Source organism: Apostichopus japonicus, chromosome 4 (genome assembly GCF_037975245.1).
Source record: "Apostichopus japonicus isolate 1M-3 chromosome 4, ASM3797524v1, whole genome shotgun sequence".
Classification (NCBI taxonomy): Eukaryota; Metazoa; Echinodermata; class Holothuroidea; order Aspidochirotida; family Stichopodidae; genus Apostichopus; species Apostichopus japonicus.
In genome coordinates this window covers 19,052,677-19,066,654 of record NC_092564.1, presented here as the reverse complement: position 1 = coordinate 19,066,654, position 13,978 = coordinate 19,052,677, and the positions used below count along the sequence as shown (strand labels likewise).

The 13,978-nt window shown below is 38.0% G+C and overlaps 2 protein-coding genes across 4 annotated transcripts in view; both read right to left on the bottom strand.

The window, feature by feature from the left end:
* The window catches only part of LOC139966716 (uncharacterized), a 51,550-nt gene extending 38,019 nt beyond the window's left edge, over window positions 1–13,531 (bottom strand). For 2 of the 3 annotated variants that reach the window (XM_071970017.1, XM_071970018.1), the window contains exons 1-2: window positions 13,273–13,531; window positions 2,533–2,609 (exon numbers count right to left, since the gene is read on the bottom strand). In XM_071970017.1, coding sequence (XP_071826118.1) covers window positions 2,533–2,593 — 61 coding nt within the window. In that variant the 5' untranslated portion in view covers window positions 2,594–2,609; window positions 13,273–13,531. The remainder of the gene's footprint in view (window positions 1–2,532; window positions 2,610–13,272) is intronic. The other variant, XM_071970019.1, reaches the window with a different exon arrangement.
* LOC139966717 (E3 SUMO-protein ligase ZBED1-like) lies at window positions 4,424–13,258 on the bottom strand. Its single transcript, XM_071970022.1, has 3 exons — window positions 13,116–13,258; window positions 11,833–12,138; window positions 4,424–9,042 (listed from the first exon to the last, which is right to left on the bottom strand). Exons 2-3 carry the CDS (start codon window positions 12,118–12,120, stop codon window positions 7,426–7,428), a joined length of 1,905 nt encoding a protein of 634 aa, XP_071826123.1. The 5' UTR covers window positions 12,121–12,138; window positions 13,116–13,258; the 3' UTR covers window positions 4,424–7,425.
* Window positions 13,532–13,978: the final 447 nt, after the last annotated feature.

Genomic DNA, 13,978 nt, shown 5'->3' with positions numbered 1-13,978 from the left:
TTAGTTTCACTTTGCAATTGTGCCCAGCCATTAACGGAACAATTACTTACTGTGCAGTATTTCTTGGAGTCCAAAGGTACGAATAAATTATGCAAATCTATGGGATTGTGAAAGAACGGTTCTATTGTGTACAGTAGCAATACTGTACAGAACAGTCATCTCCCCTGTACCTGAATGGCTAAGAATTATGTTTGTACACCTCAAAGTATGAACGTCTATGATTATTAATACTGAACGAATGTGTATCATTTTAATATTTCGTATTTGATGGCAACCCATTAATCAGGCACAGTACACCTAAACTGCAATACCTGTCTACAGCGTATGACCACAAAATGACAGGCCCAAAAGAGGGAAATAAACAACGGAAAGTCTGCCCCACTCCAAATGGTTTACGAATATATACCAATAACGACAACGTGTCTGTCTGCAACCTGCTTTAATGAAATTTCTCATCTACCTAACCTTACAAACTTGGTAAATACTTTAGCAATGACAACAGGCCTGTGTAATTAACAACAAACAGACATTAATCACCGCTTTGATTGTGACTACTGTCCTGTTTATATTATAATTGGGAGCACAGCAAAATTCTGCAAAAGTTGGGCTTGTGATTGGTAGAGACTTGTTTCAAATGATTTAATTGGAGTGTATCCAAAACATGGCATTCTTCCAGTATATATATAGACGGTATGCACATAAATACACTACTTTCACAGGAAACTTCATGAGCTGGGATGTCAGGCATAAATTTTACCATTTCAATTACTGCTTCGCAAATATCACAATCATTCAACTCAACAAATGGCTAGTAAACCTTTACCATCACCCACCCTACTGTACAGAAGTTCTCCTAGAGTTTGATTCTTGCCAATTGATACAAACCACAATTTCTATTTGTTAAGGTTATCTTGAATACTCAACAACACAGATCCATAATGTGACGCCTGAACTACCGAAACGCTAGACTTTATCTTTTGTCCACATTTCTTGACACCAAAAATGAGAGCTCACTGGATTGACCTAATTTTAAATACAGAATCAATATAACCAGTTAACACCAGAATTGATTCATCAACATTTTCATTCGATTGCAGGCAAGGTATTATTATATTCTCACGCCTCTTGGAATATGGCACACTTTACACACATTAAATATAATTATATTTCATTGATTCTAGCTGGCCATATGTTGGCCATTCTGGAAAGTTCGCGGTCATGTATTTAAATTAAACCTATTCAATTTAAACAAAAGTACTCTATGTATCCTACAAAACTAGCACAGCAAAACTGGTAAACTATCACAAAACACAGGAAATCCCATGTTTATGTTCAACATAGCATACAGTACAGTAGAATGCAGGCGGAAGGGGACACACTGTTTCTTTTTTAAATTTGCAAAAGTGCCTCACGGTTTCAGTTTCACATATCCAAGGTTCTAGTTAATTCTGTGACATAATACAAGTTCAGTATGTACACGCATTTTGCACTGCCTTGCATTTAAGGACTGTGATTCCTGCTTTTACACAGTAAAAGCATATATGTACAGTATATAAAGAATATATATACAGCAGGATTCTGCGTCCGGGATGCAATGTTTTGGCCAGGAGCAAAATCTTCGAATTGCTTGTGTCCAGCACGGACGCAAACTTTTTTATGTTGAGAAACAATATTTTGAATGAATATCTTTCTTTCTTTTCAATCCACCACAACTTCTTCTCAAATGAACCAAAATTCAAATCCTTTGTACAGATGATTAAATTTGTCTGAAAACAAATATATATATCATTAACAATCAACCGCAAGTACAGAGTTAACAACATTTCCATTACAGACATTTTCATGCTAAAAATAGTCAATGGTGGTTTCCAAATTTCTTATGAATTGATTGACTAATATACCTTATCATTGTCTACAAACATTTTTGCATCTGTAGTGCTCAATGAACACAAACGATGTTGTTTAAATGCAACTACTTGTAACTATGGTAACTAGTCTACGGCAAACTTCCCGCTTCAGAATTTGCCAATAATGTTGTTGTTGTATACAAGTTACAGTTTTCATCGTTCGACTATTTTGTGCACATTATAGACATACTGTATCACTATAGGCTTCTGTTGCTATAATAACTAAGTATTGTGCATTTCTATGGAGGACTGAAGGGACGCAAGTCTTTCTGAGCAGACAGAAACATTGTTAAGACCTTTTAACTTTTAAAATCCTGGTAACAATAATGAGTGTGGAATTATAGACATTTTATGTGGTGTATGACACTGTTCATGATTAATCATGTTGGGTTGCGGGAATTCTCTGGGTAAGCATTGGGTATACAGCATGTACAACATGCGGTATGCCCACATGCACAGTATAGCACTGCATACTGCATACACGTTGTACTCCAGCTACAGTAGCTTGTCTTACATGCGTGCGGCTGCCAGAGTCTGTAGTGTATAAAGTCTACAAATTTATGTACAGTATCCACATTCTGTCTTTACTTCTATTTCAATTTTGTCAAAATCATAAAATACATACCAGACACATCGTTGATGGAGACATCAAAGAAACACCGAGACCTTCCTTTGCCGGGAGCCATCTTGAGATTTCAGAGCCTGTAAAGATGAGGACAAAAGAGGGAACATAATGCTGGGAGCCTGCAGTACCCTTTTTGTTTGACTTTTTACAGTCCCATTCTTAACCTTAGTGTATTAAAGGAGACACATGTACCCTACCACCATTATTGGTCTATGAGATAGAGATAGCTGTCATGAACAACTTTACCCCCTCCCCTCTCATCCCACCAGCCTCCAGCCCTCCACTGCCATGAGGTACAAACCCAACCATCATCCTTGGTCTATGAGATAGAGATAACTGTATTAAACAACTAAATCCCCCCCCCCCCCCCGTCACCCCAACCAGCCTCCACTGTCATGAGACTTCCACAAACAGCTAAGTAACATCTTATTCCATTTGGATAATATCACAGATCTACTGTACTGTTCCTTCACATACAATGTTAATCCACTTGATCAAGTCTAAATATGACATCATCGAGCCTCTTGCGCTTCAGTTTCTATGTTTTTTTTTTCTTCGCATATTACCATGTTTATTTTCTGTAATGGAGGTGGGATTTACAAAATATGCTGAAATTTCAAATACTGAACCTCTCAATGTGACATGTACTATAATGACAGCATTGGTTTCAGGGTCAACACTGTTTAACATTTGACTGTACCTTGAAAATATGAAAAGCGAAACAGACACGACAAAAAGTAAAAGCTTTCCGATCCTAGTAGCACGATGATGGCACAGAGTAACGATATGAAAGCTGCAAGACGCAACTTTTAAACTACAGTAAGATACAGTATCTCCCAAACGGAACTAGATATTTCTGAGTTTTTCTTCACAAAGATCTCTTTCATATAAACCAAAGATGATGGTCAGATCTTTGTCCTATTTATACAGTGACGCACAAAATAAGGCAGATTATTTTCAAAACTTTTGGATGTCGGCCAATTTACTTAAATAAGACTACAGTTGACAAAACTCCCTGACACTCTCCTACATTAATCCACCAAATGTAGCTTCAGGAATGACTAGTTAACATCATTTTTATTCAACAGTTTTTTTATTATAATTTTTTTTATATAACCCTACAAGATTTTCTCAGACTTAATTCTTTATAACAAAGTTGAATTTATGCAACACTGTAACATTTTCAAAACATTTGTTTAACCTGTTGTTGTTTCAGCATTTGAAATAAAAATTAGAATTTCAGATGAATGACCTACAGTGTTTAAATTAGATTTCAGTATCAAAATAGCACAAAAGAGCATTATCCAAATCAACTTTACTTGCTGCTTTGAGAGCCGCCTTTAATTAAAGAGAAATTAACATCACTGTATCTCCGTCCCCCGTATAATGTTTACTGTACAACAAACACTGTCAATAAACAACCCAGAATTTGTTTGAAAGCATTGATCAAAAAAGAGTACTGACAGTGCCGATCAATTTTCTTCATGTATGTAACAGCTGGATTGATTTCTGTCCAGGAGAATTATGAAATTATTAAAACTACATTAAATTTGTATCATGATGAAAAATCATTATGACAGACTTTTGTACCCGTTCCCATGGCAACCTAGTACAAGATTTTGAAGGCTTCATTTCTGAAGAGTACGACACTGCTTTAACAGCTGATGGCGAAATTTTCAAGTCTACTATACCCAGCAGACAGCTCCATGCACTACTGTACTGTTGGTCTTCTACCGAAAAATGTGTGAGCGATCCTAACAGTATCACTGCAGTACAGTCCTACATTACAGTAAGACAGCACTGGTCTGTGTCACCATGGTGACAAGGGGGGAAAGATACCATATGTACAGTCGACGACATGAAAACACAAAACAGAACTAATTTCCTCAAATAATGCAAACAAATGTTTATTGTCATAACATATTTACAAGTTAAATAAGCTAAACACAGACAACAATAACAAAACCAAATATAAGAAAATAACTGGATGAATACAGTTATAGCTTTAGGTATGGGTTAATTAAGTTTAACAATGAATCTAATGTTGAATGTTTTTGTTGAAATTATTATATTTTTAATGGAATTTTTTTAAATGAAAACAATGACAGCTCTATGTCCCTTTGGATCTTCTGTACATATTAACACTGAAAACTTTATACCAAAATTGTCCCATTTCTTAATTTCTTTTTTCTTTTAAACTCAAAACAAAAGTCATTGACAAATCCCTTTTGATATTATTCATGAATTCCAAGCAAGTCATATAATATTAAGGAGTGATAAAACAAAAACATACTGCACAAGAACACTAATTAATGCAAACTTTTAGAGTACAAACAAAATTCAAGCTCATGGTTTAAACTTGGCCAGTGGTCTGACAATGAAGACAAAGATCTCATTTGCAACCGCAACACAGACTTCATTATCATTATCTTATAGTTATGGTATGCAGATGATAGATTAAATCCACCAATGAACATGCACCATACGAAGACGAAAATACCATCACTTAAGCATAAATGCACTGTTGGCAGACTTGTTGGCATTGCTGTATTAAGACCAGCAGTGAATGTACCAGTCTGCATTTTCAACAAAAAACACATTAATCGGCCACCTACAGTACTGTATTTGCATTATTTAGACTGTATTACTGTACCATCAGTGTACATCAATGCACTGAACATTTGCAGGCCTGTCGAATTGCTGAATTATTACCAGTCTAAGTGAATGCCCCAGTCAGCTTTTCCAACAATGAACGAACACACTGGTCTGCCACCTATTTGAACAAATTTCTTTAGACTGTACCATCAGTGAGCATACTGTACATGTATGCAATGTTTGCCGACTTACAGAACAGCACTGCTGCATTGCTAACAGTATGTCAGCAGTGAATGTACAGGTCTTCATTGCTTGTATGAACACCATCCATGTCTAAACAGGTCTGCAGTCTACAGGTAACAAAATCACTGAACATCAGACTAAGAAAGTTTCAAACACAAGCATTATACATGTACAGTACTTTGTTGAACTGCAGCTGATATATATATATATATATATAAATATAGATATATGTATATACATATATGCTGGTGTAGATTTTAACACAGACAGGGAATTAACATACACACTATAATTAGTATTATATACAGTACCGACACATGCCAGCCATGGCTGCACAATGTTACCAGACATGATACTAACTAGTATTAAAACAAACCAGCCACACAGATGAACAGTATATATTTACTGTACAGGCTTGTATGCAGATCCTGTGACTGTACTACCAAAGAATAATAAAAAGAGTTCACATTTGCATATCATTTTCAAAAGCTCTCATTTTTTTTCTGTCATTGAACCGACAGTAATGTGCTATAGAAGACCGCATATTAACATCTTTACACTTGAAATTTAGCAAACTTGACCATTTTGTCTAGCATTTTGTGATAAGTTGCACATATGTTTCCCAGACATACAGTATGTACCATACAGGCTTGTATGCAGATCTGGTGACTAAGTACAACATCAGTGAATATATTACCAGGGAATAACTTAACCCTGAGTTCACATTTTGTGTAGTACAGTAGATCTTTTGATGGGCTCTGAATTTTGTCTATAAAAACCTTCCTTTTTGCTTAACAATTGCTATCCATCTTGGTAATTATACCTAGCAATATGACCATCTTGCAGTTAGTTCATTTTGCCATGTGATTCTGGATGAAAACTTATTCAACATATATTTATAATACCAGTGGCCTCATTCACTTGCAGGCCGTAAACAAAATGCACCAAACAAATTTATACAGTTATACCTACTGTAAGGTTCATTTTTTTGGCAAAGTTTTGGCAAGCCATCTGACATTATTTCACCAGCACTTGGTGTATTACTGAGAGGGAAATCGGATTCATTACATTAACTACAAACAATCTAAACAGACTTAAATATTGAACAAATATATTTAAATAAAAAAATTAAATAAAAGCAATTACATGCATACCTGCATAGGAGGAAACAACACCTTCTCTTTAATATATTCAATCTTTTGAACCTTGACCTAACAGTGATTAAATATAATATATTTAAATAATTACGAGAGTTCAGTAATTGTTGAATACAAAAGCAAAAACATGGGTATTTTGTACCAGCATGATGGTAAGATGGTTTTTCACTTTTTCTTCAGTAGGATTCTTAATTAACAAACATCCTATTCCAATGTCCTTTCTACTAAGACAATCAGAATTGTTGAACTGTGCAGCAATAAAAATTGCATTTATATCATCAATAATTTGTTTACAGTGTCAGAAACACCATATTTCGTTTAAAAGCCCACCATGGAAAGGAGAAGCACATGAACAGGACTCAATCAGGAGAGGTACTGTATGTCTACTTGTTGTGCTGCAAAGCTAACATATTTTGAAAGCCTTGTCCTCAATTTTTATCAATTCAATGTTTCATTTTCAAAACAACCATATCGATGAATCCATGCAAACATATAGTCACACAATATATTTCACATGCTGATAATTTGTGAGAAAATGTTGACCATCATATAAACCCCATTGGCATTCTTCCTCATTTTACATTCAAACTACCCACAAAGGCATTGTTCTATTTAATAATTTCAGTTGCATTGAGGAATCTGCCAAAGATTCAAAGAATTGAAATAGAGTGGAATTGAATCTGCCAATATCAATTCCACTCTATTTCAATTCTTTGAATCACTCCCACACTGAAAAAAAAACAAAATGACTGAATTCAATAGTCGACCACGTCTACCGTCATCTCGAGTTCTCTCACTATGAAAGAAAAGAGGGAAAAAAAAAAACCTCACAACTTTAGAGCTCAAAATGATCCCATGATTCACATCTATAGCCTCAAGTTCCCACAAATGTTTGTAATCAGGTTGACGGTCCTACTTGATCAACCACACTCTCTGGTTCTATCTTCACCGAGTTATCTAGTGGCTTATCTTCAAAGAAGTCGTCTGGCATGTTTGCGTGCAAGAAGAGCACGTGTCTGACATCGGACGTCGAGAGAGCGGCTCGCTTGGCATCCAGGGTCGCATTGCCGCTGTAGATCACGCTGCTCGCTGGGATGCAGAGGTACTTCCTGCTGAGCTTCTGCAATATGGGGAACCGATGGCAATTATCCGACCACCATTGCAACGGGTCGGAGGTCAAAGGCAGCGCTTCCTCCGTGCAATACTTTTGGAGTTCCCTCTGAATGGCGGTGTCCTCGTTGGTGGTCTCAGTGGATTGCTGCTGGGGGATGATCCCTTCGAATAAAGAGGCCAGAGATCGCTTCTGTTTCTTCCTCTGCGGCTCACTGGATGAAGGTCCGGCCTCTGCGCTGCATCCCTGTGGAAAAAGCCTCGAAGCTTCCTGGGCGATCGTGTTGCGCACTTCCGTCTTCTCGTTGTCGTTCATGAACGGCAACGATTTGAAGCGTGGATCCAGAAAGCAGATCTGAGACAGCACTGTCTGAAGTGATGGTGCATTAAAGCACTCCTTCACTTTGGCAAACATGACCTTCTTGACCTCTTTGATGGGGGATCCATCAATCTCGTACGGACACAGGAGAGTCTTCATGAGTGCTATCGATGGCCAGATGGTGGCCGCAGACGTGGCACCCTGTTCGCCAAGTTCCTCCGAGAGTTCCATCATCGGTTGGAGGATCTCGACTAATCCCTCCAGAGTTTGGACGTCGGCTTTGGAAAATTCCAAGTCTTTGACCCCAGAAGATGCGAGAACTTCCAGAATTGAGTCTTCACGAGCTAGAACCTGCGCAAACATGGTGGCTACAGTCTCCCACTCCGACCCACCAGAGTCTCTGTCCTCTTCGCAAGCTCTAAGGTGGGAGAGAAGACTCGTGGACTGATTCACAATCGCCGAGAGCCTGAAGCACTTTTTGGCCAGGTTCTCTATCTCTGTCACAGACAGCCCTTCCTGTACCACTCTCTTTAAGGTGGATTTAAAACACGGTATCGACGACCACTGGTCGCTGATGTTGCCCGCTCTGAGGATGTCCATCGCACTGCCGATAGTGACAGCACTAAGCTTACTCACTGGAATGTCAGACTCGGAGAGACAGGTCTGAACCGCTGCTTTCACATGGTCGGCATCATAAGGAGGATGCCAGTCAGTACTGTCCAGGAGATACTTCTGCAACTTCCAATCTTCGCTTAGAATGTGGGCGGTGATGCTCAAAAATTGCTTACCGGTGTTCGACATCCAAACCTCTGTAGATAATGCGATGAAGTCTGCCTTGAGGAGCGGACCGCCGATGAGGTGCACCTTGACCTCCTCGCACAGGGCGGGGAGGTGGATCAAGGAGAACATCTCCGTTGCCGGGATCTGGTATTTTACGTCAAACTCCTGTAACATCCTGCGGAAACTGGGTTCTTCCAATATTGATACCGGCTGCAAGCTCTTGGCCAGATAGAGGGAGATGTGTTTCGTAAGCTGGTCCACTCTTGGATGCCCTGCATGATAAGGGCCCTTGTTTTGTTTCACTGTCTGGCAAAAGTAAAGAAAAAAGATACTTAAAGCTCTTATACACTAAGTCTCGAAAATTATATTAAATGAAAACAACCTTTAATAATATTAGCAAATCAAACTTGTCTTTTGTTACAAAATAATTATTAAGTTATTACATTTCTCATCCCCATGGTTTCTTTCAAATTGTGTGCATGACAAAATGGTATGAAGTGATGGAAAATGTTGTTATTTCCTATACACATTCAGACTCAGTTTTCTTGGGTTATAAAGAGGACAAATGACTATTACTCAGGACTACAAAATTCTCAAAAGAGAATCATGTACTTCAGTCTTCCTAAATGGTCAAAGGGGTCAAGTAAAAGCTACCCACCACCTCAATTCATTGTACAATTTGTATGTATCACAAGCCACACATGATAATCACATATTGTAATGTAGCTCGAATGTACTCATTACATCAGGTTAATTATATATAATAGTTTCAGAATTTGGTTACATACTGTACAGTAGTTATATCCTTGTTTGGATTCTATCTTGTTGGTGGTACTGTGTTACAATACCTTGCATTACCTTTGCTAGTCCAAAGTGGAAACCTCCTCCACTAACCCCCTCCCCCACCAAACAAAAACCCTCACCTACAGTAGCAACAAGTACATTGAAAGAGTATGCTGCCCATGAACTGTATTAAAGTCAAACCTACATTACTTTACTGCACAGCAACTGGCATGTACCACTTACACCTGGGCATTTGGGTGCTGTACTGTACATAAAGTTATGAAGCATAAAGTTTTCAAGTTTTTAAGCTTTTCATTTAAAAACCCTGATAATCAGATAAAGGACTTACTGTCCACATTATAATTACACAAGGGTGATGTTTGAGAACTTTGTCATTATGCTGGTACAGTCAGTAGCTGGTACAACAAAACCCGAATATTCCTTTTTCAGACTGTCGAGTAATTCAAGCAAAGTTGACATTCCTGCCAAATATAGTTAAAATGTAACGTAAGACTCTGTTTTTCTTTTTAGTACCCAGATCTATAACTAATTTGTTCCTACTTTATTTAGAAAACCTCAACTTGGATAAGTTTTGGTAAAAATACATAGTCATCTAAGATTGATTAACAGGAAATTCTTAACAAAACAAGACATGTAATATCTCTACAGTACCTGCATTTCCTTTTTTTTTCTTTTGGCCTTTCTCGGTTTTTGTTTCAGGACGGGATAAAGTTTACAAAATCCCAGTTCTACTTAAATTTTTTGGATTTTGTACAAATTGCACAAAATAATATATAACGTACCAGTACATATGTTTAATAGGAAAAGAGCCTGGGCCAAGTTCATGGTACTGTACATAATGTAGGCAAATTATTCAACTTACAAAATAGTCACATACGACATTCAAATGGTTCAAACTGGTTACGTGCATTTTTTCAAAGTGTGATGTCTTTCCCTTTAATACCGAACTGAATATCTGTCCTAGAAATCTAATAATTTCCTTGTTTGTGAGATTAAATCTCTCTCATACCACGGGGATATTGCAACTAATTTAAAAATGAAAAGTTTTATGTGGTTGTCTTCCTGTCGTACACTTACAGTATAACGCACTAAGATCAGGAAGTACCAGGGCTACAGTATATAATGTACTGGAACATTTCTTATATTAGTCTTTAACAGCTTTTGAGTAAAATATTGGTGAAAGTATCAACATTCCCACAACAATGGTACTTGTAAGTCATTTAACTACAGTCGGTTCTTGGTCAGTCAAATTTATGAAGAACATTAGAAGCCATAAATTATGAAATTTTTCAATGTACTTTTTTGGGCATACATACAGTATATGCAATATGGCTGGGTGACAACATGCTAAGGAACGATTTGAAAGTGATTGATGACTTGCTGATGAATTTTGAGTTGAAGGATGTCCTTGATCATTCCCAAGTTTGCTTTGAGAATTACATAGTACATACTGTAGCTTTGAGAATTACATAGTACATAGCTTTGAGAATTACATAGTACATAGCTTGAAGTACATAGCTTGAAGGATGTCCTTGATAATTCCCAAGTTTGCTTTGAGAATTACATAGTACATACTGTAGCTTTGAGAATTACATAGTACATAGCTTTGAGAATTACATAGTACATAGCTTGAAGTACATAGCTTGAAGGATGTCCTTGATAATTCCCAAGTTTGCTTTGAGAATTACATAGCTTTGAGAATTACATAGTACATAGCTTTGAGAATTACATAGTACATAGCTTGAAGTACATAGCTTGAAGGATGTCCTAGATGATGCCCAATTTTGCTTTGAGAATTACATGTAGTACTGTAGGTCATCCACATGAAATTTTGAACAGTACTGTAAATTACAACAAATGGTCTAGAATTATCCTGTCTTTTTGTGATGTCTCTCCCAATCAACAGCATGGAAAGGTAAACTTCTGATGAAGTGGAGGGGTGTTGGGACTACACTGGCTACGTAAGGGGTGCCGATGCTTCAAAGCTGCAACAGTTACAAGTATTTCCTGCCGTTTTGGCTTTAAATTTTCAAGAATCATTATTATTGCCAGCAAAGTTACTGGGGGATTAACACGTAACCATCATCCCCCCTCACCCCACCGCCCATCCCTATAGACTACAGTAGTTCTTACGTTTCAGAATTTATACAAAAAGAATAGTCTTGAAACGTTGGTTTGATCAAGCTGTATACGATGATGAATAAATATGACGTGGTCTTGGATATAAGAACGATGCAGTTTACGTCCCAAATGCAAAACGACACAGAGCTCTTTAAAGTCTTTTCAACTCACCAGTGATACAGCAGGGTCTTTCTTTGGGCCGCCTGCCTTGCTCAACTGCATGAAATATTCCGAATGGAGGTATCTCAAGTGGTTCCACATTGTGGAAGTGGACGACTTCTGGAACGTCAGCTTCTTGCTGCAGATTGCGCAAACTACCCGCGTTTTATCGGCCACCTCGGTCGGGTTGTCCTTGTCCTTCTCGAATCCAAAGTACTGCCAGACTTTGCTGCCATCCTTAGCTTTACGAAACGGGCTTAAATTTGTCCCTTTAAGGAAATCTAGTTGCAACGAGGTCATTTCGCAGAAAATGGAACTCTGCAAAGATGAACAGAAACTAAAATGGAATACTCACCGGGGGGGGTGGGGATGGTGGGGGGGGTGGGAGTTGGTGTTACCACTCTGTCTGACACGCATCTTTTCTGCACAAACAGTGATGAGATTCTACTCTACAGTACAGTGGACCTGTACAAAACTTGGACAATAGTATCTCAAAAGATTGTGAATCTCTAAGTTGACCAAACGAAACAAAAAATTTCAGTACCCGTACTTGCAAAATTCTACAATATGAGTAGAAATCAAGTTTCAACATACTGTACTGTACTGCAGTATCGGCAGTGGTTTTGTCAATTAGCTAGGACTGGCAGGTTTTACCTTTGACTGTTTATTACAAACAAACCCCAAAGCTACATGGTTGATGTCTATACAGTGGGTATATACACCGAGTGCAGTTTGCAGAAAGAGATGAGAAAATGTAAACTACATGCATCCAAGCCAGAAGAATGCTTCACATAAAGAAAAGATATTAAAGGAATGACATCCTATTCTTAATTTATTCTTTCCTTGTTGTTTACATTTTATTTTGGGGGTGGGAAGAAATTAGAAGAATTCAATCATTTTCATGGTTTTAGCTTGGTGGGTTCAATTATGACACACTTTGAAATTTACAATTTTGTTTTTTTTATCTTTCTTTTATTAATATGCAGCTGAAATTGCAATACTAGTTACAGAGGCATCTCGTCATTCTGGATGCTAAGATGGGTCTACCAAGACTGGCCCTGTATTCTAGATTCTCACGGTAATGATCTTTGCCTAAAACTGTTGAACTGCTTTTCTCACGCTCACTGGGCTGAGATACCAAACTGAAACCAACTGATATCTCTTTAACATTCCTAAAACTGGTATGGATAGGCCTAACTTAGGTCTACTGTAGCCTACACTATAGTACAAATAGCCTAGGTTGATGTCTCCAAAACAAATGTAAGACTAGCGTTAGCACAGGTTATTGCCATTACCTTTGACTAATGCCAGCTCACAGCCTAACCTATCCTTTTGTCATTGAATGGCAAGGCCTAACAAGTGACGGAAAATGTCTTATACTATTATTAACAAACAGTTCACATTGCCGACGCTATGCCTTCGTAATAATGTTTAGGAGGTAGCGTTACATACCTGCACCAAGACGGCTTGGATTTTGGTCAGAGTCCCCAAATGACAAATGTTATTGCAGCATGAAGTCAAGGTTTACTTGAGATATTGGCTTGCCAATCTTGTTATTCTTTAGTCTATGGAATAATATTATTATTCCCAAGGTTCTGGAATTTGGTTGCAGATACCCTTTGCAGTTTAAGCTGCAATGATGAAAAACATACCGAAATTAATTTACCAGTTTGCCGAATCAGAAGATATTTGATTGTAGCATTCAACACATGGTGACAAGCTACAGTACTGCTTCCGCTTTCAGTTCATAAACAGATGGCGCTCTGTAGAAAATTTAGTCTGTAAACTGCTCTGACATAAAAATCACAAAATTCGATGAAAGTTTTCTTGTCTCATTGAAATGCAACGGAAACCCTTCCTCGCATTTGAAGTTCAAATGTCATGGCAGAATCGAAAGAAAAATGTGTGCCTATTATCAATGGAATGATAGAGGGGAAAAAACGAACAATCTACACAATTTCAGGCGCGTATCCAGGATTTTCTAACCCGGGGGGCGCGAATTACTAGCTAAGCGGAGCCCCACCATCGGTTGGCACGCAGCGTACATGATACCACCCCCCCCCCCCCGATCACAGGAAATGGCACTTCTCGGACCAACCAGATGTACACTTTTGCCTGAAAACCAAGTATTTCCCAATAGTTTTCTTTCATCCATAAC